The sequence below is a fragment of the Scyliorhinus canicula genome, chromosome 8 (genome assembly GCF_902713615.1).
Source record: "Scyliorhinus canicula chromosome 8, sScyCan1.1, whole genome shotgun sequence".
In the NCBI taxonomy this organism is placed as follows: domain Eukaryota; kingdom Metazoa; phylum Chordata; class Chondrichthyes; order Carcharhiniformes; family Scyliorhinidae; genus Scyliorhinus; species Scyliorhinus canicula.
The window spans coordinates 148470218-148485065 of NC_052153.1; the positions used below are offsets into that span (position 1 = coordinate 148470218).

The window sequence follows — 14848 nt, forward strand, 5'->3', positions numbered from 1 at the left end:
ACTCCCCCATCTGCTCCATAAACCCCTTTAGCTCAAGCACCACCAGCAGCCCTTCCAGATTCCCAATAACCATGATGTACCGACCTTCCACATCCGCAACCATTCTTCCCACCTCGAATGACACTCGCTTATTAATCAGGATCGCTACCCCTCTAGTCTTAGAGTCCAGCCCCGAATGAAATACCTGCCTGACCCATCCCTTCCTTAGTCTAGTCTGATTACGCTAAGGGGCGTCTCCTGTAACATTTCCACACCCACCTTCAATCCCCTCAATTGCGCGAACACGCGTGCCCTCTTAATTGGCCCATTTAGCCCTCTAAAGTTCCACGTGATCAATCTCGTCGGGGGGCTTCTAACACTATCAGCTTGTTATTTTATTAATTTCTCCCTCATCTGCTTATCTAGCTTTTCCTTAAAGCGCCTCAACTACTTGTGGTATGGTAGCAAGTTTCACTTTCTTATCACATTCGTGTCGCCTTTTTAGGTAAACAGCTTTCTCTTGAATTATTTGTCGGATTTCTGAGTGACTATCTGATTGGCTGCTTTATTATGGCCTTATTGAGCAATGCAACAACTGTGCAGCAGCTGACTGCAAAATACTTCATCGGCAGACAGGAAGTTCAAACATTTCCTTCGAACAGCTTTCTGCTTGGGTCAAGACGTTCAAAACAAACAAAGCTGCAGCCAATTAAGCTTCAGAATTCTGCAAAATAGTCCAGTTAGAATGGAATTACAAATACCAGCAATGAGCGATTTATTAGAGGAGCCTCTGCAGAAATATTATACAAATTATGTTAAAAAGGAGCCAGATCAAGCGATTAGGAAAAGAACTTTGCATTCTGTGCTAAAGAAGCTTCTTGAATTTATTCACAGCAAGGACGACTTGTTTGCGAATGATTTTATCCAGGTTGGGAGCATTGCAGATGGAACCAAAGCAGAGGCTGTCGATGAGCTGGATGTACTCGTTCCCTTGCAAAAGGATAAACTTCAGGTTGCTGCAGATGACGAGAATTTGGGAATATTTTCAATTGACGAGCATGTAAACGGGATGTGGAGGTGCTTTTCTCACGATGAAACTATCTTGAAACTGTTTGAGTTGGTAACTGAATACAAAAAGGAGTATTACAAGGATAACCCTTTCTTTAAAGGTAAAAACATACACAGCATTATCTAAAAATGTTAACTAGAACCTTTGTAAGAAGTCTTACAACACCAGGTTAAAGTCCAACATGCTCCGAAAGCTAATGATTTGAAACAAACATGTTGGATTTTAACTTGGGTGTTGTAAGACTTCTTAACTGTGCTCACCCCGGTCCAACGTCGGCATCTCCACATCATAAAACCTTTGTGGCCAATCAGCTTTGATTGTTAATAAGTAAAAGTATTTGAACTTTCCTGAGGATTGGGAGTGCAGTGAAAAGTGCACAGAGTAAAAAATATCTCCCTTTATAAACAGCAAGAAACAGGACCTGATGGTTGTTAACTGTATTGGGTTTCCGTGTTCGTACCTCTGTCTACTCACACGCGCACTTATGTTGTTGCTGGGAAACCTAGAACAAGCAAACTTGTCAGATGCATGAAGGTCAGCCACTTAGCTCACTTGGCTAAATGGCTGGCTTTTAAAGCAGACCAAGCAGGCCAGCAGCATGGTTTGATTCCCGTACCAGCCTCCCTGGACAGGTGCTGGAATGTGGTGACTAGGGGCTTTTCACAGTAACTTCATTGAAGCCTAATTGTGACAATAAGTGATTTTCATTTAATTTGACAAAAAGATGAACACAAGCCTGATGTCATAATATACACATCAATATATAATGGTGCAGACACACACTGACTGACACACTGCAAGATCAATCAACACATACAACACAGCAGCCAGTCACCAGTTAGAGCACGCTCACTATAAAGCCAGAGGGCATTCGCTTTCCCACTCATTTGGGATGCAGCCTCTAAGAAGGACAGAGCTCACAGCTTGTAGCACAGATCTTCACCATGTGCTAACAGTCTGGTCAGGATAGGCATAGGTCTTCAGTTTAATGTAACATAGTGTCGACCCACAGTGAAAATATGTTCAACAGTTCCTAGCTTCTATTTCAAGTGTTGGTGGCCTGTATATGTTACTGCTAAGGTAAACGCAGTCTTCACAGATCCAGAGTACCCAACACATCATGGTACCAGTACGTGATGTTACAACTTATTAGACCTACCTTCAAGTGATCTGCCTTCGACCAGCAATCAGCCATCCTGCAAAATGGACAACGTCCGCCCCCCACCGCCGCTCCGCATCACCGGTAACCTCGGGGCCAACTGGAAAATCTTTAAACAACGATTCCAGCTCTACCTTGAAGCCACAGACCTGGAAGCTGCTTCAGACGCCAGGAAGATTTCTCTCTTCCTCTCCATGGCCGGGGACCACGCCATCCACATCTTCAACTCTCTCACTTTTGCTGATGGTGAAGACAAATCAAATTTCAAGACGGTCCTCCTCAAATTTGACAGTCACTGCCACATCGAGGTAAATGAAAGTTTTGAGCGCTATGTCTTCCAACAGTGTTTGCAGGGTAAGGACGAACCTTTCCAGTCCTTTCTCACCCACCTCCGCAACCTTGCGCAGTCCTGTAATTACGGGTCCACCTCTGACTCCATGATACGCGACCAGATCGTTTTTGGTGTTCAGTCAGACCCTTTAATCCAGCAGCTCCTCAAGGTTAAACAGCTCACCCTTGCGATTGCCATCGAGACCTGCGTGCTGCATGAACATGCCACTAATCGGTATTCACACATCCAAGGGGCTGAAACGGCGCGGCAAGGTCCCCACGAGGCAGAACGGGTAAAAGGAATCAAGCAACTCCAGGGCCTCAGCCTGGATGAGGGTGGCCATTTTGTGCACTTTTCATGGCCTCCCGCGCATGAACAAGGGGACGGCGATGCCGAAGATCGCACTGCGCAGGCGTGCACCACGTACGACTGCACCGCGCATGCGCGGTGGCGCAACGAGCGTCCTGACGTAACAACGTGCAGCAACTGTGGCTCCGCCCACTCAAAGCGGCAATGTCCTGCAAAATTCCGACGCTGCCTACAGTGTGGCAAACTTGGCCACTATGCTGCTTTATGCAGGTCTGCTCAGCCTGCCAACTCTCGCCGCTCCAACCAGCTACGCAGGGATGTCCGCACCATCTAACCCACAGTCACCGAATCCGATTCTGACCTGCTGCCTGACTTTGACACCGAGGACCCTAAAGCACATTTTCGAGTCGGTATCATTACCAAACACAGGGTGCCCCGGAAGCAAAAAGTCCAGCCTCTCCCGGTATACAGCATTGATCCGGACGACGAGTGGTGTGCCACCCTCATGGTCAACCGATCCCGAATCCGATTCTGCCTGGACGCCGGCGCCTCAGCCAATCTCATTGCGTGGTCTGACCTCAAAAGCCTCCGTGTCAAGCCAACCTTTCTGCCATCAGCCTGCCAGCTGTTAGATTATAATGGTAATGCCATTGCTGCCAGTGGCTCATGCCAACTTGAAGTGGCGCACAGGTCACTTAAAGCCATCCTTCCATTTGAAATAGTGGGATCCTCCAAAGCCTCCCTGCTTGGTGCGCAAGCATGCAAACTGCTGAACCTTGTCCAAAGGGTTCACTACCTGTCACCTGCTGACGCGTCTGCCTCTCAGGTGGACGCCATTATTAACCGATACCACGGTGTTTCTGAGGGCATGGGCACACTCCCGTACACCTACAAGATCTTGTTGAAACCGAATGCCACGCCTGTGGTGCACGCACCTCGCAGGGTCCCGGCACCCCTCAAGGACCGCCTCAAGCAGCAGCTGCAGGACCTCCAGGACCAAGGAGTGATTTCCAAAGTTACGGAACCAACTGACTGGGTCAGCTCCATGGTATGCATGAAAAAACCTTCCGCCGAATTGAGAATATGCAGTGATCCCAAGGACCTCAACCACAATATTATGAGAGAGCACTATCCCATTCCAAAGCGCGAAGAACTCACCTGTGAGATGGCCTGCGCCAAGTTCTTTACCAAGCTAGATGCCTCAAAGGGGTTCTGGCAGATCCAGCTCGACGAACCCAGCAGGAAACTCTGCACTTTCAATACCCCCTTTGGCAGGTATTGCTACAACAGGATGCCGTTTGGGATCATCTCTGCATCGGAAGTGTTCCATAGGATTATGGAACGGATGATGGAAGGCATTGGAGGGGTTCGCGTCTATGTGGACGACATAATCATCTGGTCCACCACCCCGCAGGAGCACATTGATCGCCTCCAGCGCGTCTTCTGACGGATCCATGAGCATGGCCTCTGCCTCAACAGGGCCAAATGCTCCTTTGGCCAAACAGAAATTAAATTCCTCGGAGACCACATTTCACAGTTGGGTGTGCAGTCGGATGCGGACAAGGTAGCTGCCATTAAGGCAATGAAGACACCGGAGGACAAGAAGGCGGTCCTCTGCTTCCTGGGCATGGTCAACTCCTTAGGGAAATTCATCCCTAACCTCGCCTCACACACCACGGCTCTTAGGAATCTGGTTAAGAAGACGACAGAGTTCCAATGGCTCCCTGCCCACGAACACGATTGGCAGGAACTCAGGGCGAAGCTGACCACGGCCCCGGTCTTGGCATTTTTTGACCCGGCCAAAGAAACCAAAATTTCTACAGATGCCAGTCAATCCGGCATTGGAGCGGTGCTCCTTCAACGTGATGAGGCCTCATCATGGGCCCCCGTTGCATACGCGTCGCGTGTGATGACCCCCACCGAACAGCGCTATGCGCAGATTGAAAAGGAGTGCCTGGGCCTTCTTACCGGAGTCGTTAAATTTAATGACTATGCCTACGGACTCCCTCAGTTCACCGTCGAAACAGACCATAGACCACTGGTCAATATCATTCAAAAAGACCTTAACGACATGACGCCTCGCCTGCAGCGCATTCTTCTCAAGCTCAGGCGCTACGAGTTCCAGCTTGTATACACCCCGGGCAAGGAGCTCATCGTCGCTGACGCCCTTTCCCGGTCTGTCACCACACCATGTGACCCAGCGGGATTTGTTTGCCAGGTTGATGCCCATGTGGCATTCGCTGCCTCCAACCTGCCTGCCACGAATTAACGCCTCGTCCAAATTCGTCGCGAAACGGCTGCCGACCCCTTGCTCCAGCGTGTCATGCGCCATATAACAGACGGGTGGCTCAAGGGCCAATGCCCTCAATTCTATAATGTCAGAGATGATCTGGCGGTAGTAGACGGGGTTCTTCTAAAACTGGACTGCATTGTCATCCAGCACAGCATGTGCCAGCTTGTCCTCCATCAGCTCCATGAGGGCCACCTGGGAGTGGAGAAATGCCGCCGACGGGCACGTGAGGCAGTGTACTGGCCTGGGATTAACGAGAACATAGCTAACACTGTGCTGAACTGCCCAACATGTCAGCGATTCCAGCCTGCGCAACCACGGGAAACTTTGCAACCCCATGAGTTGGTCACGTCGCCCTGGACCAAGATGGGCATCGACCTGTTCCATGCTCTTGGCCGAGACTATGTCCTCATTGTGGGCTACTTCTCGAACTATCCGGAGGTGGTAAGGTTGCACGACCTCACCTCAGCTGCAGTCATTCGTGCATGTAAGGAAACCTTCGCTCGACACGGCATCCCACTCACTGTCATGGCCGACAATGGCCCCTGCTTCGCCAGTCAAGAGTGGTCCAACTTTGCCAGACGGTACAACTTAGCACATGTCATGTCCAGTCCCCTGTACCCCCAATCCAATGGCTAAGCAGAGAAGGGGGTACATATCGTCAAACGGCTCCTATGCAAGGCAGCCAATGCTGGTTCTGATTTTTACCTTGCCTTGCTTACCTACCACTCCGCCCCCTTGTCCACTGGCCTGTCACCGGCTCAACTACTCATGAATCGCATGCTACGGACAACGGTGCCATCCATCCATGTGGATGTTCCTCGACCACGTTCCGGTCCTTCGCCCGATGCAGCTAACTCGTGCCCAGCACAAAGCGGCCTACGACTCCCGTGCAAATGATCTCCTTGTTCTGGCTCCCGATGACAACGTCTGCATCCATCTTCTAGATGGTGGCTGGTCCGCCACCGCTATCGTGCTCCGACAAGTGGCCCCCCGTTCGTTCCTAGTTCGTCTACCGGGTTGCTCTCTTCTGTGACGCAATCGGCGTGTGCTGCAACTCATCCTGCGCTCGCCACGTGATCTTCAGGTCCTGCCTCGCCATCATGATGACCCCGCCATGGACTTTGCAGAGCTCCCTGTTGCTCTGCCACCCTCTGACTCTGACACAGTCCAGCCCATTCCAGAACCGGCAGCTCTTGACCCACCCTTGAGGCGGTCAACCAGAATTCGTCGCCCACCTCAGAGACTAAATTTCTGAACTTTTTGAATTCATGGATTCTCTGAATTGTTTCATTGCTTTGTTTAATCAACTCACTTGTTTGTATATAATGTTGCTCTAGTTACTCTTTTGTTGCATACTGTCCATCTGCACTAGACACCTTCCAATGTAAATAGATTAGTGTTTATGTACATAGTCTTGTAAATATGCCTTCACATACCACACGTAGTTAGGAACATTCTCACCACGCATTATTTATTACCACAATTACACTTTTTTTATAAAAGGGGGGATGTCATAATATACACATCAGTATATAATGGTGCGGACACACACTGACTGACACACTGCAAGACCAATCAACACACACAACACAGCAGCCAATCACCAGTTAGAGCACACTCACTATAAAGCCAGAGGGCACTAGTTTTCCCGTTCATTCGGGGTGCAGCCTCTGAGAAGGACAGAGCTCACAGCTTGTAGCACAGATCTTCACCATGTGCTAACAGTCTAGACTGGTCAGGATAGGCATAGGTCTTCAGTTTAATCTAACATAGTGTCAACCCACAGTGAAAGTGTGTTCAACAGTTCCTAGCTTATTAAAATAGTGTTGTACTATTTCAAGTGTTGGTAGCCTGTATGTGTTATTGCTAAGGTAAACGCAGTCTCCACACATCCAGAGAACCCAACACATCACCTGGTCCGTGTCATAGAATGGGCGGGACCAATACAGTGTTGTATTTCCAATCTCAGCTAAACTGCGGTGGAGAGTGTTCAATTCACCCCAGGAATCTCCTCACAGAAAGGAGAGAAAATACAATGGCGAGTGACCCTTTGGGTTCCCAGATCTAGAGCTACATATTATCATCTTGCCTGCCCGACAGCCAGCTGTGGCTCAGCGAGACCAAGAAAGTTCATGCCCTGTTGTAGGGGGGAAATATGATTGAGTTTATGGCTGATGCTGTTGTTCAGATGTTAATCTGCTCAATGAGTGATCAAAGTACAACTGTAAAAACAAGATTGCGATGGTTAATTGTGCAATACTTCTGCATAAACAGGTTATTCAAGAGTAATAAAATGATACTTATCTCGGAATCTGTAATGTAAAGCCATTTGTGGTGGCAGCTATATTGTGATATATCCCATTTCCCTGTAGCTCAGAAAGTAACGTTGCATACGCATTCAATCATTAGTCGGCAATTTACAAGCAAAAGTTAGATTGACTATCTTTGGAGAGATTGGAATTAATTATGTGGATAGGTTGAGGCATGGCAAATGGTTTTTGATGTTGGCAAATGCATTGGAAGGAAAATATTTTAATTGGCATTTTCCAATTTTTATAGTACACAGTTTAACACAGTCATTTTCAAAATCGGGGTTGCAACTCACGGGTGGGTCGCGGGAGGGTCGCGGAGACATCCAACACAGTGTTCCCAATCGTGGGAATTAATGCGGAATGGCCGCAGCAACTGCCTTTCAGAATGCGGGTGCGCTGCAAATGCATGCATGTTCATCAATGCGCAGACCCAGAGCCAGAGAGAAACACCGCCTCCTCCTGATGTCAGCTGCTGACCCAGGAGAAGATTTTTTTTAAAAATTCAGTGCAGTCCTCTTGCCTGAAGCGGCAGAGAGCAGGTCACATGCCCCGAACACTGACGACATGTGCTCTGGATATGATTGTGATTCCTCCATTTTGTCAGCAGCAAACAAACAACAGGAGGGTAAAATTTAAAATGGATCATTTTGTATTAAGAAATGGAGGGTAAGAGACACAAACAGGCCAGGATCTCACAACTAACCTGCTGGAGAGAGGCTCTAGAGAGTCCACACCAGGACAAAGCAGTGCTGGTGTGAGCTGTTCAGGAGGGTCCACACCAGGAGAAAGCAGTGTTGGTGTGAGCTGTTCAGGAGAATCCACACCAGGACAAAGCAGTGTTGGTGTGAGCTGTTCAGGAGGGTCCCCAACAGGACAAAGCAGTGTTGGTGTGAGCCATTCAGGAGAGTCCCCAACAGGACAAAGCAGTGTTGGTGTGAGCTGTTCAGGGGGGTCCACACCAGGACAAAGCAGTGTTGGTGTGAGCTGTTCAGGAGGGTCCCCAACAGGACAAAGCAGTGTTGGTGTGAGCTGTTCAGGAGAATCCAGAGCAGGACAAAGCAGTGTTGGTGTGAGCTGTTCAGGAGAGTCCACACCAGGACAAAGCAGTGTTGGTGTGAGCTGAGCAGGAGAGTCCACACCAGGACAAAGCAGTGTTGGTGTGAGCTGTTCAGGAGGGTCCCCAACAGGACAAAGCAGTGTTGGTGTGAGCCATTCAGGAGAGCCCCCAACAGGACAAAGCAGTGTTGGTGTGAGCTGTTCAGGAGGGTCCCCAACAGGACAAAGCAGTCCTGGTGTGAGCTGTTCAGGAGAATCCACAACAGGACAAAGCAGTGTTGGTGTGAGCTGTTCAGGAGAATCCAGAGCAGGACAAAGCAGTGTTGGTGTGAGCTGTTCAGGGGGGTCCACACGAGGACAAAGCAGTGTTGGTGTGAGCTGTACAGGAGAATCCACACCAGGACAAAGCAGTGTTGGTGTGAGCTGTACAGGAGAATCCACAACAGGACAAAGCAGTGTTGGTGTGAGCCATTCAGGAGAGTCCCCAACAGGACAAAGCAGTGTTGGTGTGAGCTGTTCAGGAGGGTCCACACCAGGACAAAGCAGTGTTGGTGTGAGCTGTACAGGAGAATCCACAACAGGACAAAGCAGTGTTGGTGTGAGCTGTTCAGGAGGGTCCACACCAGGACCAAGCAGTGTTGGTGTGAGCTGTTCAGGAGAATCCACACCAGGACAAAGCAGTGTTGGTGTGAGCTGTTCAGGAGAATCCACACTAGGACAAAGCAGTGTTGGTGTGAGCTGTTCAGGAGAATCCAGAGCAGGACAAAGCAGTGTTGGTGTGAGCTGTTCAGGAGAATCCACAGCAGGACAAAGCAGTGTTGGTGTGAGCTGAGCAGGAGGGTCCCCAACAGGACAAAGCAGTGTTGGTGTGAGCTGTTCAGGAGGGTCCCCAACAGGACAAAGCAGTGTTGGTGTGAGCTGTTCAGGAGAATCCACAACAGGACAAAGCAGTGTTGGTGTGAGCTGTTCAGGAGAATCCACACCAGGACAAAGCAGTGTTGGTGTGAGCTGTTCAGGAGGGTCCACACCAGGACAAAGCAGTGTTGGTGTGAGCTGTTCAGGAGTGTCCCCAACAGGACAAAGCAATGTTGGTGTGAGCTGTTCAGGGGGGTCCACACCAGGACAAAGCAGCGTTGGTGTGAGCTGTTCAGGAGAATCCACACCAGGACAAAGCTGTGTTGGTGTGAGCTGTTCAGGAGAGTCCCCAACAGGACGAAGCAGTGTTGGTGTGAGCCGTTCAGGAGGGTCCACAACAGGACAAAGCAGTGTTGGTGTGAGCCATTCAGGAGAATCCACAACAGGACAAAGCAGTGTTGGTGTGAGCTGTTCAGGAGGGTCCCCAACAGGACAAAGCAGTGTTGGTGTGAGCCATTCAGGAGAATCCACAACAGGACAAAGCAGTGTTGGTGTGAGCTGTTCAAGAGAATCCACACCAGGACAAAGCAGTGTTGGTGTGAGCTGTTCAGGGGGGTCCACTCCAGGACAAAGCAGTGTTGGTGTGAGCTGTTCAGGAGGGTCCACAACAGGACAAAGCAGTGTTGGTGTGAGCTGTTCAGAAGAATCCACACCAGGACAAAGCAGTGTTGGTGTGAGCTGTTCAGGAGAATCCACAACAGGACAAAGCAGTGTTGGTGTGAGCTGTTCAGGGGGGTCCACACCAGGACAAAGCAGCGTTGGTGTGAGCTGTTCAGGAGAATCCAGAGCAGGACAAAGCAGTGTTGGTGTGAGCTGTTCAGGAGGATCCACACCAGGACAAAGCAGTGTTGGTGTGAGCTGTACAGGAGAGTCCACACCAGGACAAAGCAGTGTTGGTGTGAGCTGTTCAGGAGAGTCCACAACAGGACAAAGCAGTGTTGGTGTGAGCTGTTCAGGAGAATCCAGAGCAGGACAAAGCAGTCTTGGTGTGAGCTGTTCAGGAGAATCCACACCAGGACAAAGCAGTGTTGGTGTGAGCTGTTCAGGAGGGTCCCCAACAGTACAAAGCAGTGTTGGTGTGAGCTGTTCAGGACAGTCCACAGCAGGACAAAGCAGTGTTGGTGTGAGCCATTCAGGAGAGTCCCCAACAGGACCTCACGGTAGCATGGTGGTTAGCATCAATGCTTCACAGCTCCAGGGTCCCAGGTTCGATTGCCGGCTGGGTCACTGTCTGTGTGGAGTCTGCACATCCTCCCCGTGTGTGCGTGGGTTTCCTCCGGGTGCTCCGGTTTCCTCCCACAGTCCAAAGATGTGCGGGTTAGGTGGATTGGCCATGCTAAATTGCCCATAGTGTAAGGTTAATGGGGGGATTGTTGGGTTACGGGTATACGGGTTACGTGGGTTTAAGTGGGGTGATCATTGCTCGGCACAACATCGAGGGCCGAAGGGCCTGTTCTGTGCTGTACTGTTCTATGTTCTAGGACAACGCAGTGTTGGTGTGAGCTGTTCAGGAGGGTCCACACCAGGACAAAGCAATGTTGGTGTGAGCTGTTCAGGAGAATCCACACCAGGACAAAGCAATGTTGGTGTGAGCTGTTCAGTGGGGTCCACACCAGGACAAAGCAGTGTTGGTGTGAGCCGTTCAGGAGAATCCACAACAGGACAAAGCAGTGTTGGTGTGAGCTGTTCAGGAGAATCCACAACCGGACAAAGCAGTGCTGGTGTGAGCTGTTCAGGGGGGTCCACACCAGGACAAAGCAATGTTGGTGTGAGCTGTTCAGGAGAATCCACACCAGGACAAAGCAGCGTTGGTGTGAGCTGTTCAGGAGGGTCCCCAACAGGACAAAGCAGTGTTGGTGTGAGCTGGTCAGGAGAGTCCCCAACAGGACAAAGCAGTGTTGGTGTGAGCCATTCAGGAGAATCCACAACAGGACAAAGCAGTGTTGGTGTGAGCTGTTCAGGAGAATCCACACCAGGACAAAGCAGTGTTGGTGTGAGCTGTTCAGGGGGGTCCACACCAGGACAAAGCAGTGTTGGTGTGAGCTGTTCAGGAGGGTCCACAACAGGACAAAGCCGTGTTGGTGTGAGCTGTTCAGGAGAATCCACACCAGGACAAAGCAGTGTTGGTGTGAGCTGTTCAGGGGAATCCAGAGCAGGACAAAGCAGTCTTGGTGTGAGCTGTTCAGGAGGGTCCACACCAGGACAAAGCAGTGTTGGTGTGAGCTGTTCAGGGGGGTCCACACCAGGACAAAGCAGTGTTGGTGTGAGCTGTTCAGGAGAATCCAGAGCAGGACAAAGCAGTGTTGGTGTGAGCTGTGCAGGAGAGTCCACAACAGGACAAAGCAGTGTTGGTGTGAGCTGTACAGGAGAGCCCCCAGCAGGAAAAAGCAGGTGTGATCTCCAGGACCTCTGATGAACAACCCACACAGAAATGTAACATTAAATGACAAAGCAAGTGAGATCATGAGGACCAAGCAGGCTCACCTGTCGCATTAAAGGTAAGTGAAAATGATGGGTTCCGAAGTTTGGCGGCATGGGTCGCGAAAGTCGGCTGACGTGTGTCGCGAAGGTCAACCGGCATGGGCTGCGAAGGTCAACTGGCATGAGTCCCGAAGGTTAGCCAGTTGGTAAACTGGCCATGTTTATTAGCTCCTCCAGTAGAGTGTCTCTTGAGGCTCTAGGGTACCTCGTCATCTCCTTGCGGAGAAAGTGTTTAATTTGCAGGTGTCGGAGTCCCTGTCCTGTCAAAAAGAAAAAGGAGGCTTTTACATGGTCTAGAAGGGTCGGGGCAGTCAAACCCTTGAGGAGTATATAGCAAGTAGGAAGGTACTTAAGCAGGAAATTATGAGGGCAAGAAAGGTTCATGAAAAGTCCTTGGCAAATAGGATTAAGGTGAATCCCAAAACGTTTTATTCATATGTAAAAAGTAAGAGGCTGGCCAGGGACAGGGTTGGACCACTTAAGGACAGTGGGGGGACTCTATGTGTTGAGCCAGAGGAAATGGGTGAGGTACTAAATGATTACTTTGCATCATTGTTCACCAAAGAAAAGGACTTTGTGGAAGATGATTCTTGGGTAGAGTGTGTGGACAGTCTGGATCATGTTGACATCAAAAAGGAGGAGGGATTGGGTGTTTTAAAAGACATTAAGGTAGATAAATCTCCTGAGCTGAATGGGATTTACCTCAGAATGCTGTGAGAAGCAAGGGAGGAAATTGCTAGGGCCTTGACTAACATCTTTGTATCCTCATTGGCTACAGGTGAGATCCTAAAGGACTGGAGAAAAGCTAATGTGGGACCGCTGTTTAATTTTAATAATATTTATTGTCAGAAGTAGGCTTACATTAACACCGCAATGAGGTTACTGCGAAAATCCCCATGTCGCCACATTCCTCATGTGTTTGGGTACACAGAGGGAGAATTCAGAATGTCCAAATTACCTAATAGCATATATTTCAGGACTTGTGGGAGGAAATGAGCACCCGGAGGAAACCCACGCAGACAGGGGGAAAAACGTGCAGACTCCGCACAGACAGTGACCCAAGCCGGGAATTGAACCTGGGACCTTGGCACTGTGAAGCCATAGTGCTAACCACTGTGCTAGCATGCTGCCCATAAGAAAGGGAGCAGGGATAATCCAGGAAACTATAGGCTGGTGAGCCTCACATCGGTAGTAGGTAAATTATTGAAGAGAATTCTCAGGGACAGGATTTATACCCATTTGGAAATGGACTCATTAGCGATAGACAGTATGATTTTGTGAAGAGGTGGTCGTGCTTCACTAACTTGCCTTTTTTGAGGAAGGTGAAGTCACACAGGATCAGAGGTGAGATGGTAAGATGGATACAGAACTGGCTCAGTCACAGAAGGCAAAGGGTAGCAGTAGAAGGGTGTTTTTCTGAATGGAAGGTTGTGACTAGCGGTGTTCCACAGGGATCTGTACTGGGGCCTCTGTTATTTTTTTAAATTACTTTATCTGACATAGAGGGGAAATACACCGTAAATGGCAAAACACTTGTGAATATAGAAAGTCAGAGATATCTGGGTGTACAGGTCCACAGATCTTTGAAAGTGGCAACACAAATGGACAAAGTAGTCAAGAAAGCATACGGAATGCTTGGTGAGTGCCTTGAACATGTTGCTAGGGGAGGTTGTGGAAGCAGATACATTAACGGTGTTCAAAAGGTATCTCGACAAATGCATGGATAGGATGGGTTAAGAGGGATACGGCACTAGCAAGTGTTTAGGGTTTTGGCCAAGGGTGGTATCATGGCTAGTACAGGCTTGGAGGGCTGAAGGGCCTGTTCCTGTGCTGTATTGTTCTTCGTTCTTTGTACACATTGGTTTGGAAAGGAGGCGCAGATAAAAACAACTCAAGAGACTGGAAGTCAATCATTTTATTATAAGCATGCAGGGAAATGCTTCAGCAAAGTCTCTCAAAAAACATCAATAATGGCACGTTATTTATAAAGTAATTTCAGGAAGTACAGACACAACTGTTTGTAGCCATGCCTTGTCAAAATCTGCATCGTCATCTTTGGCTTCCACAATATTGGTTTCCATTTGAATAAACACAATTAGCAAAACACATAAAAACAGCATGCTGCTGTGTAGGTGAAAGGTTATGGTAGAAAAATACATGAGAGAGACAGCTTTCATATGCTTAACGCATAATAACCATATTAACCTTTTATTTCCCACATCAGGAGCTCTGTACATTGATACGATCAGGTGAGGGGGGATTGAATGGCTCCCCTCTTTGCACTCTCCTTGTTTGACTGCAACAAGTGTTGAAATGATAGATTTGCCAATTGAGTGAGTACTTAACTCGTTACATACTGTGATCATAAATTAAACAATGTGACAGGTTTTCTTGAGTTTAATATAGAAAGAGATTAGCTGTATTATAGTTAAACCAATCTAAGTAAAATAATAAAATACACACCAACTTTAGTGCAAACACAGATGCAACATAAACTTTACACCCACACAACTACAGATTACAGAATGGGGATGGATAGAACATAGAACATACAGTGCAGAAGGAGGCCATTCGGCCCATCGAGTCTGCACCAACTCACTTAAGCCCTCACTTCCACCCTACCCCCATAACCCAATAACCCTTCCTAACATTTTTGGTCACTAAGGGCAATTTATCATGGCCAATCTACCTAACCTGCACGTCTTTGGGCTGTGGGAGGAAACCGGAACACCTGGAGGAAACACACGCAGACACGGGGAATCGAACCTGGGACCCTGGCGCTGTGAAGCCACAGTGCTAGCCACTTGTGCTACCGTGCTGCCCATAATAATCTTTTATTGTCACTGGTATGAAGTTACTGTGAAAAGCCCCTCGTCGCCACATTCCGACGCCTGTTTGGTTAACTGGTACGGGAATTGAACCTGCGCTGCTGGCCTTGTTCTGC

At 48.9% G+C, this 14848-nt stretch overlaps 1 protein-coding gene across 1 annotated transcript in view; it reads left to right on the forward strand.

Annotated features, from left to right (window-relative positions):
* The first annotated feature begins 635 nt into the window (after positions 1 to 635).
* Positions 636 to 14848, forward strand: part of LOC119970562 — a 30564-nt gene continuing 16351 nt past the window's right edge. The window contains exon 1 of the mRNA XM_038805389.1: positions 636 to 1148. Coding sequence (XP_038661317.1) covers positions 725 to 1148 — 424 coding nt within the window. The 5' untranslated portion in view covers positions 636 to 724. The remainder of the gene's footprint in view (positions 1149 to 14848) is intronic.